Source organism: Alligator mississippiensis, chromosome 2 (genome assembly GCF_030867095.1).
Source record: "Alligator mississippiensis isolate rAllMis1 chromosome 2, rAllMis1, whole genome shotgun sequence".
NCBI lineage: Eukaryota > Metazoa > Chordata > Crocodylia > Alligatoridae > Alligator > Alligator mississippiensis.
The window spans coordinates 173,371,137-173,385,017 of NC_081825.1; the positions used below are offsets into that span (position 1 = coordinate 173,371,137).

General features: G+C 54.1%; 2 protein-coding genes and 1 long non-coding RNA gene across 3 annotated transcripts; all 3 read right to left on the reverse strand.

Moving 5' to 3' along the window:
• Positions 1-266: 266 nt before the first annotated feature.
• Positions 267-7,535, reverse strand: LOC132248657 (protein maestro-like). Its single transcript, XM_059722442.1, has 11 exons — positions 7,437-7,535; positions 6,791-6,987; positions 6,029-6,166; positions 5,730-5,841; positions 5,036-5,182; positions 4,538-4,717; positions 3,803-3,955; positions 3,246-3,380; positions 2,904-3,006; positions 2,038-2,103; positions 267-534 (listed from the first exon to the last, which is right to left on the reverse strand). The coding sequence occupies exons 2-11, from the start codon at positions 6,964-6,966 to the stop codon at positions 353-355; spliced, it is 1,392 nt and encodes a 463-aa protein (XP_059578425.1). The 5' UTR covers positions 6,967-6,987; positions 7,437-7,535; the 3' UTR covers positions 267-352.
• On the reverse strand, positions 7,520-12,020 carry LOC132248658 (maestro heat-like repeat-containing protein family member 2B). The gene is made up of 9 exons (XM_059722443.1): positions 11,946-12,020; positions 11,429-11,564; positions 11,175-11,270; positions 10,716-10,820; positions 10,401-10,524; positions 9,884-9,993; positions 9,214-9,366; positions 7,881-8,035; positions 7,520-7,582 (listed from the first exon to the last, which is right to left on the reverse strand). Exons 1-9 carry the CDS (start codon positions 12,017-12,019, stop codon positions 7,543-7,545), a joined length of 993 nt encoding a protein of 330 aa, XP_059578426.1. The 5' UTR covers position 12,020; the 3' UTR covers positions 7,520-7,542.
• A 206-nt stretch (positions 12,021-12,226) lies between these two features.
• On the reverse strand, positions 12,227-13,421 carry LOC132248381 (uncharacterized). The gene is made up of 3 exons (XR_009459562.1): positions 12,985-13,421; positions 12,607-12,633; positions 12,227-12,342 (listed from the first exon to the last, which is right to left on the reverse strand). It is a non-coding gene; the product is annotated as an uncharacterized LOC132248381 (long non-coding RNA).
• Positions 13,422-13,881: the final 460 nt, after the last annotated feature.

A 13,881-nucleotide genomic window follows, 5' to 3' on the forward strand; every position in this document is an offset into this window, starting at 1 on the left:
GCTGGGGCCAGTGGCTGGGTTTTCCAAACCCCAGGGCTGTGCTAGGAACTGTACAGAAGTTCAGTTAGATCAGGTGGCCGTATTTAACCCAATCTATCCTCCCCCTAACCTCCCCAAACATCTGTACCTACCCTGTCTGCCTGGCAGAGCCCCACCTCCTGGTTCACGTGTGGTAACACCTATGCCCAGCTCACTGGCCACCAAAAAAACAAGATGCCCAAACCACACTCCTGAAGCTACAAGGCTTCAACCTCCTCTCTATTTGCTGTGTTCAGGAGGAGAGAAGCAACAACAGCCAGAAGAACGTAAAACACAATTTTATATCAAACATATCCAAATATAGGGCTCGTTTTTAAATGGAATGGGGCTTTAGGCACCCAAAACAAAGTAAAGAAGCGATATGAGGCAGGGTACGCCCATGGTTTCCCTCCTCTTGCAGCATGCTGCCCCAAGCACTTTTAGAAATGGTCTCTGAGACCTGAGTGGCCACATCTTGGACCTCCTGTGATGTGTCCTGTCCTAGAGTTTGCAGAGCTGGAAAGAGAGAGGGAGACATTAGTGAATAGATACTTCCACCTCCGGGGAACACTGGTCACACATGCTGGCAGCGCCAGAGCAAGGCCATCACTGGGGAACGCGGCTCTGGTGTGATGTGCGGGTGGACAGTGCACAATGGATGCAGTGTTGCTCCCATCATCTCAACACCAGTATCTCGAACAGCCACAGACTTGTGGTCTCTCTGGGTCCCACGCTACAGAAACTCCCACACAGACATGGCTGTGGCTGCTCCATTGGGAGCTTCCTGCATTCCCAACTGAGGGGAGATGCCAGTTCTGCTGGGCACTGAGCAGCTTTGCTGCCCATGGAGGAAGGTTGAGATTCTCAACAGCTTCCACTGACAAGATTCTCCTGCCTTTCTCACCAGAAACCTTCCCAAGAGCTGCCATTGCCAAGGGGATGTGACTGGGCACTCAGACCTGGTGTGGAACAGGCCTGGTTCACATCGCTTTGCACCCGATGAGGAGACCTGACAGACAGGCTGCCCAGGGGAGGATTGGCAGTGGCATCCAGTGGTACTGGCTACAACTTTCCCCAACCTGAGGGACTACAGGAAGTCAAGGGAAGACAGAGCCTGGGCAGCTGTGGCTGGGGACGGACCTAGGCAGGACAGGTAGGAGATGCACAGATTCAGCTCCTCCATGCTGCACCCTGCTGCTCCAGGGGAATGTGAGCTGCCTGCTCAGGGCAAATGCAAAACCTGCCAACACATCTCCACCACCCCCACCATTACTACACCCCACAACAGAGCCATCAGCATCCCTGGATCTTACAGTTGCACCTCCAGAAATGTAATATACCTCATCCAAAGCACCAAATGCCCTGATGGAAAATATGTAGGAGAGACCAAACAACTGTGCACCAGAATGAATGCACACCGGAAATCCATCAAAGACACAAACACCCAATTACCGGCGGGGGCACATTTCTCACAGGAGGGCCACTCTCTCTCCAATCGCTCAGTCCTGATCCTCAAGGGAAACTTACACAACACTTCCCAGAGACGAGCCTATGAGCTCCATTTCATCAGCCTGCTGGATACTAGAGATCATGGACTAAACATAGACATTGGATTTTTGATACATTATAATCTGCCTGGCAACTGACTCCCCAGCCCAGCCCAGCCCCTGGCTTCTTTACTTTTCATTCCATCCAGGAAGAGCACACGCCAACTGCTGCAGCTTCCTTAGCCTGACGAAGGGTTTTTGAACCCGAAAGCTTGCTTAATAACTATTCTCCAACCATTTGGGTTGGTCTAATAAAAGATATCAAATTCACCCAAGGAACTGTGTCTGCCTATGTCCTTAGACCAACACGGCTACAACCTAAACCCCTGCTCAGGGCAAGGCTCTCTTAGGCTATCCTCAGGGCAGAGTGGATGAACTGGGCTCCAAAGCACAGGGAGGGGTCGTTCCCTGCAGCTTCTCAGCTCCTTCTGGGCTCCAGGAGGGAAGTGCAGGGCCTGGATTTCTGACTTACAGCTCAGGAGGTGTGCAACCTTTATCTGTCCGGCACTTCTGGGGGTAGCATACTCCATAAGGATGCCTAAACACACAACAGGGAGAACAGATCAGCTTTCCGTGGTAAGGACACATGGAAAACTCAGCCCAGAGGCAGGTTTTTGGCTGTGTTTGCTATCACAGGTGGGTTGTGGCCAACACGCTCACAGTTGGGTCTCATTATCTGAGTAAAGGGCTGGGAGCCAGAAAGAAAAGGGCAGTCTACACACAAGCTGCTCCCAATGTCTCTGGTAATCCACAGAAACCTGCCTCTTTCCCTGGGCCGAATGGGGGTGTAAAGGGCACCAGGAGCCTCTCTGCACCCTGAGCACAGGGGCAGGCTGAGCAAGGACCCAGCCTTCCCTGACAAGCTGGGTGGACATGCAGGGGGACACAGCCTCCTTCCCAGGAGGAAGAGAAGCCCAAGGAGTTTCAAGATGGGCTCAATACGGTCGTGCAGGGATCTCTCTGACAGGGCTGCTCCCAGGACCAGGTCCCTGCGCTCAGCGGCCCAGGAGGCCCGTGCCCCTTCCCATCTGCCTTCCCCGTGAAGTGGTGCTAAGCAATTATGAGCTGTGCTGGGTGACCATGTCCCAGACACGTCTCCATTGCTCAGGACTACTGAATCACAGCACAGGGCTTGTCTGCCACAACCGCCAGCCTTACTGTCAGGTTGAATCCCTCTCAACACCAGCCTTGCAACACTGGGGGCATCATCCTTTCCAAATCCTTTCAGGGGAACCTGAGGCATGGCTGATTAACAGTCTGATCCTGCTCAGCAAAAGCTTTACCATTCCTCTTGGGGGCAGAGGGGAGAAAGAAAAGGGACCAGGCATCCTCTCTCACCTGTAAATTTGATAGCTGCCACCTGAATTTCTGGCCATGGGCTCGAGTAGTGTGTCTGAGCTGCCTGGCAGAGACTCTCCAAAAGAGTAGGTTTTTCTTTGGCCTGGAGGGAACCAAGGACACGTGAGCTCCCTCTGGTGAAAAGTGCTCTCACACCACATGCTGGTACTGATCAGGAGGAAGTGGGAGCAGCAAGGGACTAGAAGGAGCAATCATGGCCTGTCCCATGCCTCCTGGTCCTAGACCCAACCCTTGCAGTTATTTCCACTGTGCCCCAGTTCCCTCCCTCCATCCTACGAGCCCTGCCCTCAGTCACCTCCTGCCACTCACAAACTCACTCACCAAATGCCTGCAGACATCCTGCAGCAGCTGATCCTGTTTCCCCTGCTCTGACCCCTGCGTATGGAAGGCCAGGGCTGCCTGGACCCTCCTTAAGCCCAGGTAAGAGCAGCACAGGCCCAGCGTTGTTCTGCACTCCTGAAAAACACAGTCACACCAGACCTGTACTCCCTGCTGACTGCTGAGCTGAGGCTAAGGGTTGCCTCTTGACCCAGGACTGCGCCCAGGCCAGGAACAGGATGGCTTGGCCAGGAGGTGACTGGCACTAGGCACGAAGGAGTGGCTGTGAGCAAAGGGAGGACTTCTTCTGCCTTTCATATGGCACCTGCAGGCAGCACCCATCTCCCCCTCACTAAAGCCATGCAGGGAGATTTCCTGCATGCACAGGGGGGTCAGATGTGCTGGACCTGGGAGGCAGCCCCAAGCTCAAGGAGGTGCCTGGATGAAGCCACCTCACTGGGAAAGGGATGGTCACCACCGGACGCAGGAAGGGCAGAGTGCCCCTGGGGCTGGACTGAGGAGATTTGGCAGGGCTGAGGAAGCCTGTCACCGGTTCTTACCTTGGCCACCTGTGGGTTGGGGTCCTCCAGGTGAACCAGGAGTGTTCCCAGGCTCTGCCTCACCTGCCTTTTATAAAAGGCTTGCCTCCTCTTCATGCAGCCTGCCAGGGCGCCGAAGAGGGCAAAAGCCACGGTGCGAAGACTGTCGCTGTCCTGTGGCCGAGAAACCCCAGTGTGGTCACAACCAAGCCTTTCTCTCATGGGCCTGGCACAGCTCCTCACAGGAGCCTTTGGCTTCCAGCCTGCCAGGTGGTGTGCCAGGGAGGTGGGCTCTGGCAGGTCCTGCTCCAGGTGGGCTGCCTGGGAGCCAGGGCACTCAGCAGAGCTCAGGGAGCAGCAGCAAGCCTCGTTCCCTGAACGTGCGGGCACTAGGGTCTCTGATTCTGAATCCCAGCAAAACCACATCCCCCAGTCCCTGTGGTCGCTTGTCCCTGCCCAGCTCTGCTTTCGACTCAGGAGAATCAACACGGCAGAGAACAGCCCCAGAGCCCTACAGAGCCCCATGACCCCAGCCGCAGCCTCGCTCGGTCTCCTGAGCATCCCTCCTTGTCTACAAGGGCTCATCTGTCATCCCTTTCTCTTCACTTGCTTTTCCTCCTGAAAACTCATCTCTTCCACAGTACTTAACATCTTCCAGTTTGAGCTGGAACAAGGGGCAGCAAGTGCATCCCCCACCTCTGAAATGGCCCCGAGGGAAGAGCACTGGAATGGGGGTGGGGAGTGCTGCTCACTCACATGGTTAAAGAAGGACCTGATATGCGCAACTGCATCCTCAACCAGGGGCCCCACATCTGTCCCTAGATGTTTAAAGATGTGGGTGAGTGCCCGCATGCCCTCCTCCATGAGCTCAGGCCTGGTAGGCACAAATGATGCCTCGAACAGGGTCTCCAGGACAGCCTTCTGGTGTTTTTTCAGCTGTAAAAACAGAAGACACGACACACCGATCAGCGCTTATGCTCCTCACCTCTGGGCTTTCCCATTCACAGAGCGCTCAGGACTTCATCTGACCATGACCCCATGGCTCCATTCCCGTATGCCTGAGAGACACAAGGCACCCGCTTCTGCACCAAAATTACACTTGTCACACCCAACTGTCTCCAGAGACACCACAAGGGGTGAGACAGCAAATCTGGATACGCTTCCAGTCTTTGCGCACACTTTCAGCCCTGCCTCATTGTTTGGTCTCTACGGTCGAGCTGCGTTCTAGGGAGTGCAGGGGGATTTCAACCTCACCTGCTCAGGGGCACCGTAAACTATGTTGCCTAGTCCTCTGGCTGCCATTTGTTGGACAAGGTTATTTGGGTCCCTGGCTCGCTGATGTAGTAAGGAAAGGACTGCCTTCAGGAGCTTCTGCTCTTCTATGACTGGGTCACACATAAGCTAAAAGAAATCAAGCCGTCCATGAGATCCAGCACAGTCATTCCCAACAGCCCAGCCCTGCAGCAGAAAAGTAACCCATGTCAGAGCACAATCCCACAGACCACCACGAGGAAGAGCCTCAGCACATGGCGCACTCCTGTTGGACATGGGGAGGCTTGTCTGCTTAGAGCCAGGCAAATCATGAAGGCAGGGGCTTAGTCTAAGCGGGGGAGATGATGCCAATGTGAGAAGATTGGGACATTGCTTGCTTTAGAGCAGTGTCTTCCTGGGATGCTGGGTGGGTATAGAAGATGCAGTAGTTAGGACCAAACTCAGAGCTGCTGGCTAGGATGAGGGCTCAGTAGGGGCAGGTCAGTAAGGCGATCCTTGTCTGCCTCTCCTTCTCATACGGCAGAAGTGGCGATGCAGGGGCCACGATAGAAGAGAAACCTCTCAACTGCCTCCAGAGATCCTCCCTCCTAGGAAGGGGACCAGGGGACTCCCCAGGGAAAGAGCACAGCAAACATCCTCCTTTCCATCAAACTGCTCATTCTCTCTGGGGCCTTACCTGGCTGACGAAGGCCGTACCGGTCACACGGAGATTTTCCGTTGTGGAACTGGTCCACTGTAGGACCCGCCCTATAAATTGGGGGGTTATTATTCCCAACAGCAGCAGAGCCCTGCAAGAGAAAACCACTAGTTCTGGGACCAGCTGGGCACTGCCAACACTCATTTGCTCTCATCACTTGGAGCACAAGCTCCAGGTCTCCAGCCCCACACAACCCTGCATGTTCAGCACAGAAAGTTCCCCTCCACTACTCGTCCCACTGCCTACAGCACAGATGCAATCCAGCCTGCCTCTCTTACCTGGCCAGCTGGCACACCCCCTCATGGTGTGTCTGAGGGCTCTCTAGTAGTGGCCAGGTTCCCACTTTGCATAGGTCTGCAGCCACTTTCTCCCCAAGGCCGTTTGCTATAGCGCAAGCCAGGGTCTCCATAGAAAGTCTGGGGAGACAGAAGATTTACAGACCGTAACGAGATGCTGTGGCCAGAACAGAACCAAAACGCCCTGTCACTCGGGGCTCCATTACTCAGGCACTTGCTGCGCAAGGCAGGCAGCTCAGATCAGACCGATGCTGCCATTCTTCCTCATGCCTTGCAATCCCCTGACAGGGACAGGGAGGGCAGGGCCTTGCATAAATCAGTGCTGGAAGCCAGACGGGATGCATGGAGGCTCTCCCAAGCCAAGTGCACTACGGAAAGAACTGGGCAGCTGTTTTTCTCACCCTACAAGGACAAAGGCCATGTGTAGAGCATGGGAACATGCAGAAGTCACATGCCCAGGTCCCAAGAACTGGGAGCCCAGCGTGCGGTGGTCAATAATGGAGATTGTGAAGTCCCCGAGCTAAAACTGCCTGTCCTGTCCCAGAGGAGCTCAGACTGGAGGAACAAATAGGCCCTCCGAGCCTTAACATTTCACACTCTGCGCTTCCCAGACAACCCCTGCTTCTTTCAGCTGCCAGGAGCAAGACAGCTCAGCACAGCCCTTGGCAAGGACAAGAACATCCTGCAGGCAGCTAGCCTGAAGTGAAGCCAAACCTGTGAAACCAGGCGCAGCCTCCTCCTTACCTGCAAGGGTTGCCCACTGTGCACACCTGCCCCTTTCGCAGCTGCCTCCGCTGGATGCTTGCTGTGGGCATCGGCATGTCCTGCCCCACGGTACGGACAACTTGCTCTAGAAGAGCACACAGGAGCCCGGGGAGTAGCTCCCTCAGGACTGGGCTGGAATGGATCGTAGTCAGCATCTCCAGGGATGCACATGTTGCCTGAAGGGATAGAGAAGACCAGAGTCAGCCTGGGGAAGACACCTGGAAATCCATAACTCCAAGTCTAAAGGTCTCTTCCTCACATCCTGGAGAGCTCAGAATAGCTCTGGCAGCAGCTCCCTTAGCACTTGGCTCCCTTCCCAGTCACATCCCTGCACTTCTGCCTGGGAAGTACAGGGGCACCAGCAGCCTGAAACCAGAGCTGCAAACAGAAGAAGCCTCTCGGTTACACGAGTTACCAGTTCCATAGGCTCATGGAGTCAGTCAGCCACGCAGCATGAAGCTGCTGTGTTTCTGCTGCTGACAGAAGAGCCGGGGTGACCCAGGGGACAGGACAGCAGGGGAGAAAAGCTTGCCACATGACCTGGCATCCTACTTCAAGCTCTCAAGAACCAGGACTCTAGCCCTCAAGGGGGAAACAACAAAGCTGGGTCTGGGCTGTCACTTACTGCGAGAGGTCCCTGGGCTGCGGTGCCCTCAGATGAGCTCCCTTCTGTGCCGGCTGGATGCTGGATCTTCTCCGTAAGCAACTGGAGTATATGGCGGGTGGAGAAATCATCCCCCCCCCAAGGCCCTCCAGAGCTCAGAGGTGTCACTGCAATTTAACACAAATTATATATGAGCTACAGGTTCTCCTGTGATGTCATGAAGCAATAGGACACTGAAGCAAAGGCCAAGGGCTCTCCTGGTCTAGGATGGGGTTGGAGCACAGTGATGTCATCTGCCAATGCCGTTAGGCACAAGCCTGGCATTTCCTACCCAAACGCACTAGGACATTGACTCTTACCAAGTCAGCCCAAAGGATCTGCAGCTGACTTGAAACTGTATGGGCTTTGCCAGGCTGTGGGATGTGTGTGTGCCACCAGGTACAAGAGGTAGGGAGTGGCAAGTACCTGTCCATTGGCAGAGGCTTGGCAAGGAGGCTGCTGGTCACTGCCTCTAGGTGGAACACAGCGAGAATGCCAACGCCTTCTAACAGGAAGCCTCGCATGGACCTCTCCTGCATTGTTGGCATCCGAATAAAGATGGTGCCCAGGATGTCCGGCACCTGGAGGGAAAATAACAAGAACAAGGGTCCCTTTCTCATTCAGCCAGCACAATCCAAACCAATCCCTCCTGCAGTTTGGCAATTTGCTGCCAGCTTAGAAATTCCTTGCTTTAAGGGACCAATGTCCAGACACTGCTGCCTCCAGCTGATCCTAAGAAGTGAGTACATTCCTATGTCCCTACTTGGGGTAAAAGTGGACACCGTGACACGTGGGCAGACACCAACCAGCCTGCACACCCTCAGCCTTTCCCCCACCCATGTGCACACACCTACAACCTAATTGCATGTGCTGCCCAGGAACTATTTCTGCCTGACATTAACCCGTGTGCTCACACAAACACCCCAACAAATATCAATATCTGGGGGTGGTTTTAAGAAGATAATTTGGGCCTTTTGCCTGTGTGGATGCTCAGCTCAGGACCAACAAGCACCACCAGCGTCAGAACCCCTGTGAGAATCCCTGGGACTGCGAGCAAGATGATTGTAACTGTAATTTTTCCAGGTGAGACCGGCTCTGCTGGAACTGCACACTGGAGTTCCCACTCCTCATTTCTAACTGCACCTTCCTATTCTGCACATGGCCAGGCCTGCGGGACAGTAGGTCCAGCTGCCCATAGCCAGTCCCATCCAGAACAGGGAGAGGGTGGAGGCTGCAGTATCTCTGGCATCCGTTCTTTCCTGAACCCTGTTCTGAACCCTGTGAAGAGGAGCAGGATGGAAGGAGCATTTCACATAGCCTTGACCAAGGCTGGGAAATGCCTGAGGACACAGAACCACCTCTAGCTCCTGCCCCTGCATGGTGTGACACCATGGTGTGGCAACGAGAGATGCATCCATTCCACATGCCTAACCACAGTGTTCTAGTCCAGCCACAGCTGGGTGCCTCAGACTCCCCTTGTTGCCCTCTCCTGCTAAATTTGCCCCAGAGTCTATGTTTTCAAACCTTCCAGGGCTGAAAGCTCTTATCAACAACCTAAGTCACTGAATCCCCATCCTGCCTTCCTGTGCTCTTTCTCTTGGATGCAGCTGATCAACTCTTCCCCATCTCTGGCTAGTAAGGGAAATGGAACTTGCTTCGTGTCCAGGGATCAACAGTAAGATTGCTGTTCACTCCACATGAAAGCAGTGTTTGAAAAGCGTAAAGCAAATGTAGAAAGCCTCCTCAGCTTCAATTTTACCTCATCCAGAAGGGCATCTCCATTCTCCCTCAGGATTGTATGGAACCAGTGGCCTGCTGCTGTGGCACATGTGGGGCTGGCAGACAGCATGCCATCCATTATTGTCCCCACAAAATCAAGGGTCTGGTTGGAGGGCAAGTATTTGCCAATGACCTGGAGACAAATAGAAAGAAGGGAAACTGCATTGAACCCCAGAGTTCAAGCCTGATATTAAAGAGTTGTGCTGTGCGTAAGCTTGTGCCCTACGGTGACTTGGTGCATGCACAAGAGGTGAATCCTGGGTTTAAACGTTGCACCAGTCTACAATGGAGGGAGCATCATTTGACAACACAACAGGAACACAGCCAGGCTGCACCCCAAGGTAAGTTAAAACAGGCACACAAGGAGACCAAGTCCTGGCTGAGGCTCTCACTTGGATGCTGTACTGACTAAGGTTTGTTCTTCTGTGCAGGGACAGAACTATCTACCAAGCTTTCTAATTTTGCTCTGACTTATTCTTTCTACCATGGACATTGGCAAACAGCAGCAGATAGCAGGTGAACAATAAGTGTCCCAAAATGCCTCTCCCATGCACACCAAAGAAAGAGATAAACCATGTGTGAGCAAAGGAATGGACAATGAAGGACGCCCCGTTCCCAGAGTCTCCACACCAGGTTCTTGAGCCACTGACCTTCGCCATTTGGGAGGATGATGTAAGCACAGCCTCAGGGCTGGCAGCTTTGAGCTCTTCCCGGAGACCTCGCAGCTTCTTCTCTGCTGCATCCATTGTCCTGGACTGGTCTGGAATGAAAATGAGGAGGAAAAAGTGCTGTAATGATGTCTGACACAGAACCTTGGCTCCATGGAGGAACCATGTACAGTGTCATGGGCAGTGTGGTCCAAGGGTGATGTTCAAGGTCTCAGTGACTTCAGTGGGGTCAGAGGTGCAGTGGGATCAGAGCTGCTACAAGCCTCTCCCCATTCTTGTTAGGGGGGCTTCTTTTCACACTTCAAAAAAGAGAGCCAGGCCCTTCACACCACGCAACTCTTCTCTCCTAGGAGGAGATCTTCCAAGGGCCGGTTGTGGCGCTTTTGAGATGCTTTTGAGCTGTCATTTGACTAGTAGTGAATGGACAGAGAAGAGGAGTAGGCATTACCAGAGAGAGAAAAGGGGCAGAGTCACTTGCACCTACTCAGAGCGCCCTTACCTTGTAGGCGCAGAAGGCAGACAATGCAGTCGGCGGCCCACAGGTGGGATGTGGCAAGAGAGTCACAAGTGTATGGCGCCAGCAGCCCCAGCAGGGACCCAAACTGCTCAAAAGGCTCTTGTAGCTGAGAAAAAAGGACAAAGAAATGAATGACATCTTCCTGGGTCTGGCTAGAGTGATATTCAAGTTTATGATCCTGGGAAGGTGAAAACAGAAATGCATCCCTGTGGGACCCTGACTGCTAGGGAAGTTTTCTACATCTCAGGGTGAGGCTGCCATGAGGACATCACGGGAAGAAAGTTAGACCATGCTTACTCTGCAATAGACTGTCTCCCGATAGGCAACAAGCAGCTGAGAGCTGGCCTGCGAGGCCCTATCTTTCTTCCACTCCTTATCGGAGAAGATCCATGGCTCAAGCAGCTGTTGAGAGAGCAAACTACTGTCAAAGAAACCTTTAAAACAGCTGAGGAACCATTTCAACAGCAGACATCACCATGGCCACTGAAATCCCACCAAGCAATCTGATTCTTTTATCATCCAGATTCATCCCAGGTGGCCTTTAATTCCCCTGAAGCCAGAGGAGCTGTTGAGTGACCCTGGCACAAGATGGTGCAGCTACTAGGGATATCAACAGGATACCATCCATTGCCCCAAGGACACCTTGTGAGACTCCCCTCTCATTTGCCCTGCCAAGGGAAACCTTCCTCCCTGTCCTTTGGCTCATTCCCCCTTCCCCAGAGGAAAGGGCTCTGCCTGCTCCTGCTGGCTACTCACAAGGAACATTTCCATGAACCAATTCTCAGTGGGGTCTTCTTCAAGGAGGCCCCTCATGAGCTCACCCAAGGCCTGCATGGACAACTCGTGCAGTGCCTGCAAGCAGGAGATAGAAGACAGAAGCTCAGGGCCAGCGGGAGCGTGTCACAAAACCCAGAACCGTTCTAGGGAGGCCGGGGTGACTGCCAAGACCCAGAGCAGGCTGGGGAGCAGGTCCCAGCAGGTGACGCCAGAAGACAACTGTTTAGGTGTACCTGTATTTGAACGGAGTCCTGAGAGATCTCACCCTCTTCCCTCAGCTGCTGAACAGCTGGAAGAGGCAGCAGGCATTTTAAGCAGTCATCCAAGATGTTTCTGTTTTCATTCAGATTTAGTGAGGGTTTCACCTTGCTGGCAGAAGAAAGAGAGGAAGAAAAGCCCTGTCACACTGACTGCCAGCCCCAAGTGAAAGTGGGTCTAGTGCTCAGATATGGTCTGAACCTAGAACCTGAAATCCAAACCCCGCTGGACTTGGCAGCTGAGAAGCTCCTGGCACTCCCCCCAACCACTCCTAGTTGTCCCACAACCACCACCACCGAGTCTTTCAAGTCCAAATCTCCAAGTGGACCAAACACATTCAAGCCCTCTGACCCCAGCTGCAGCGAGTGCAGCCTGTGACCTGAGCCCTGCAGGGGTCTCTTAGATCTGACAGGAAGAACAACAGAGTTAAGGAAGGAGCTCATCTCTGACCAGGGCATCCCAGTGCCAAGGGCCAGCGCAGGAATCACCTACCTCAGGTGCTTAATGGCAAGCATGGCCCTGAGGCGAACAGGAGAGGCCAAGGAATCCATTGGTTCCTCTTTCATGAAGTCCTAAAAGGCAGAAATGGAGACATGACACAGGAAATGGATGTGGGAAGCAGAGAGCCTCACCCCACAAACCCACCAGGCTGCCCTCCCAAGTGAGCCATAAACAGAGCCAGGGCTGTGCTGGCCACTGCCCAAGGACCCTGCTCAGGTCAGTGGCATCAGTGCAGAGGACACAGAGCTGTATCCCAGGCACTCACCAGCATGTACCCCAGGAGCTCCTCTTTGTAAGTGAACTGGAAGTTCTGGGAGTCGTCTACATCCCGGATGGCACGGCTGATCTCAGTGACTGACTGAATCAGGGTCAGCTTTAAGTCTGGGTCCTGAATTTCATGGGGGAACAACAAGGAGATGGGGATGAGGAACGGACAAGAACCAAGGTCCACAACGTAAAGATCAGGGATGAAATGCAGCCTCATTTGCATCCCTGAGAGATGTGTACAGGCCCCAGGAAGTCCCGGGCCCACACCCATCTCAGACGAGGAGCATGGCAGGAGCAGGGACTCCCACCTGGGGAAGGTCATCGTGCCTCCTGCACTTAGGGTCTGGGAGGAGCACAGGCAGAGGTGGGGTCATTGAACATTTACCTTATTGACAATGTTGATGCCAAGCACCTGGGAAAAGGAATGCAAAACAACCGTCAGTGCCTGGAATGGCTCCAGAGTACAGCCCACTGCCAGGTTCAAAAAAGGGCCAGGCCGGGGAGTGTTGAGCAGTGCAAGGGCATGAATGCACGCCCCTCTCCAGCACAGGGCAGGTTGTCAGGAGCGTCTATCCCAGCGCTCTCCATACGTGGGACCCTCCCACTGCACATCATCCCAGAAGGATTAACATGGATGCTCATCACAGGCGTGAGTTCAGGGGGAGGTTCAGACAGTCAGAGCCTCTCTAGGCACCCAAGGGCAAAGGAGACATCAGTCCCATGGCAGGCCTGTTCCCAACATGGTGCAGTCCCAGGCTCTTACCTGGCAGCTGGTCGTGTAATACTGCAGGACCTTCCTGGTGATGTCACGCTCCACGCGGGAGAGCAGCTGCGTTTGGGGGGCATGGACAGCAATTCGGCTGTAGGCCAGTATCAAGGCCGTGTGGGTCCTGGCTCTTTTCCCTTGGAGATAGTCCTGCACAGGGTGACATGACACTCACACCAGGACTTCCCATGCCTTCTGCCCCCCAAGTAGGAATCACTGCTGACCAAGGAGTTGCCCAGCAGCGATACCAGCTCTCTCTGCCAGTCACAGGAAACCCACAGCTCTCAACACCATCATCAGTGCTTTGGTTCAGATGCCTTATCTTCTCTGTCCTGCAGCCTGGGTGACTCGGGCAGAGAGAGCTGCAGTGCCACTCTGAGCCATGGAAGCTGGGGCAGGGGTGGGGGAGAGTTTGTGACTGACAGGAACTGGGGCAGCAGATGCATTGTGCCCAGGGCCTCCTCATGCATTTGGCAGTAAGGAGTCCCTGGGCACAACACATCAGGAAGGCTGCTGCAGGGCTCTCTGTGTGAAGGAAGTGGCTCTGCCTGTGCTGCTTTGTGCAGAAGCTGAAGCTGAAGCTCTCGGCAGGTGTTTGGGGCACCGTGAACACCCTGCTGGATGCGGCCTGGACCCAAACACCTGTGAGCACTGAGGTGCTCAGCTCAGCCATGGTGGTGGCTCTGCTGGGCTGGGTGAGCCCTAGAGGAGAACCTTAGGGCCCATTTTGCAGCAAACATGTAGGTGCCTCTAGACTCTCCAGCACCTGCCCAGGAAGGTGGGTGGGCATGTGGATTATGCATTCGGAGCTGGTACTTTGAGGCTGGGCAACAGGGCTCATGTCTCCTCTCCCACGGCTAACTAAAAGATGTGAGAAATACACAATCTCTTTCT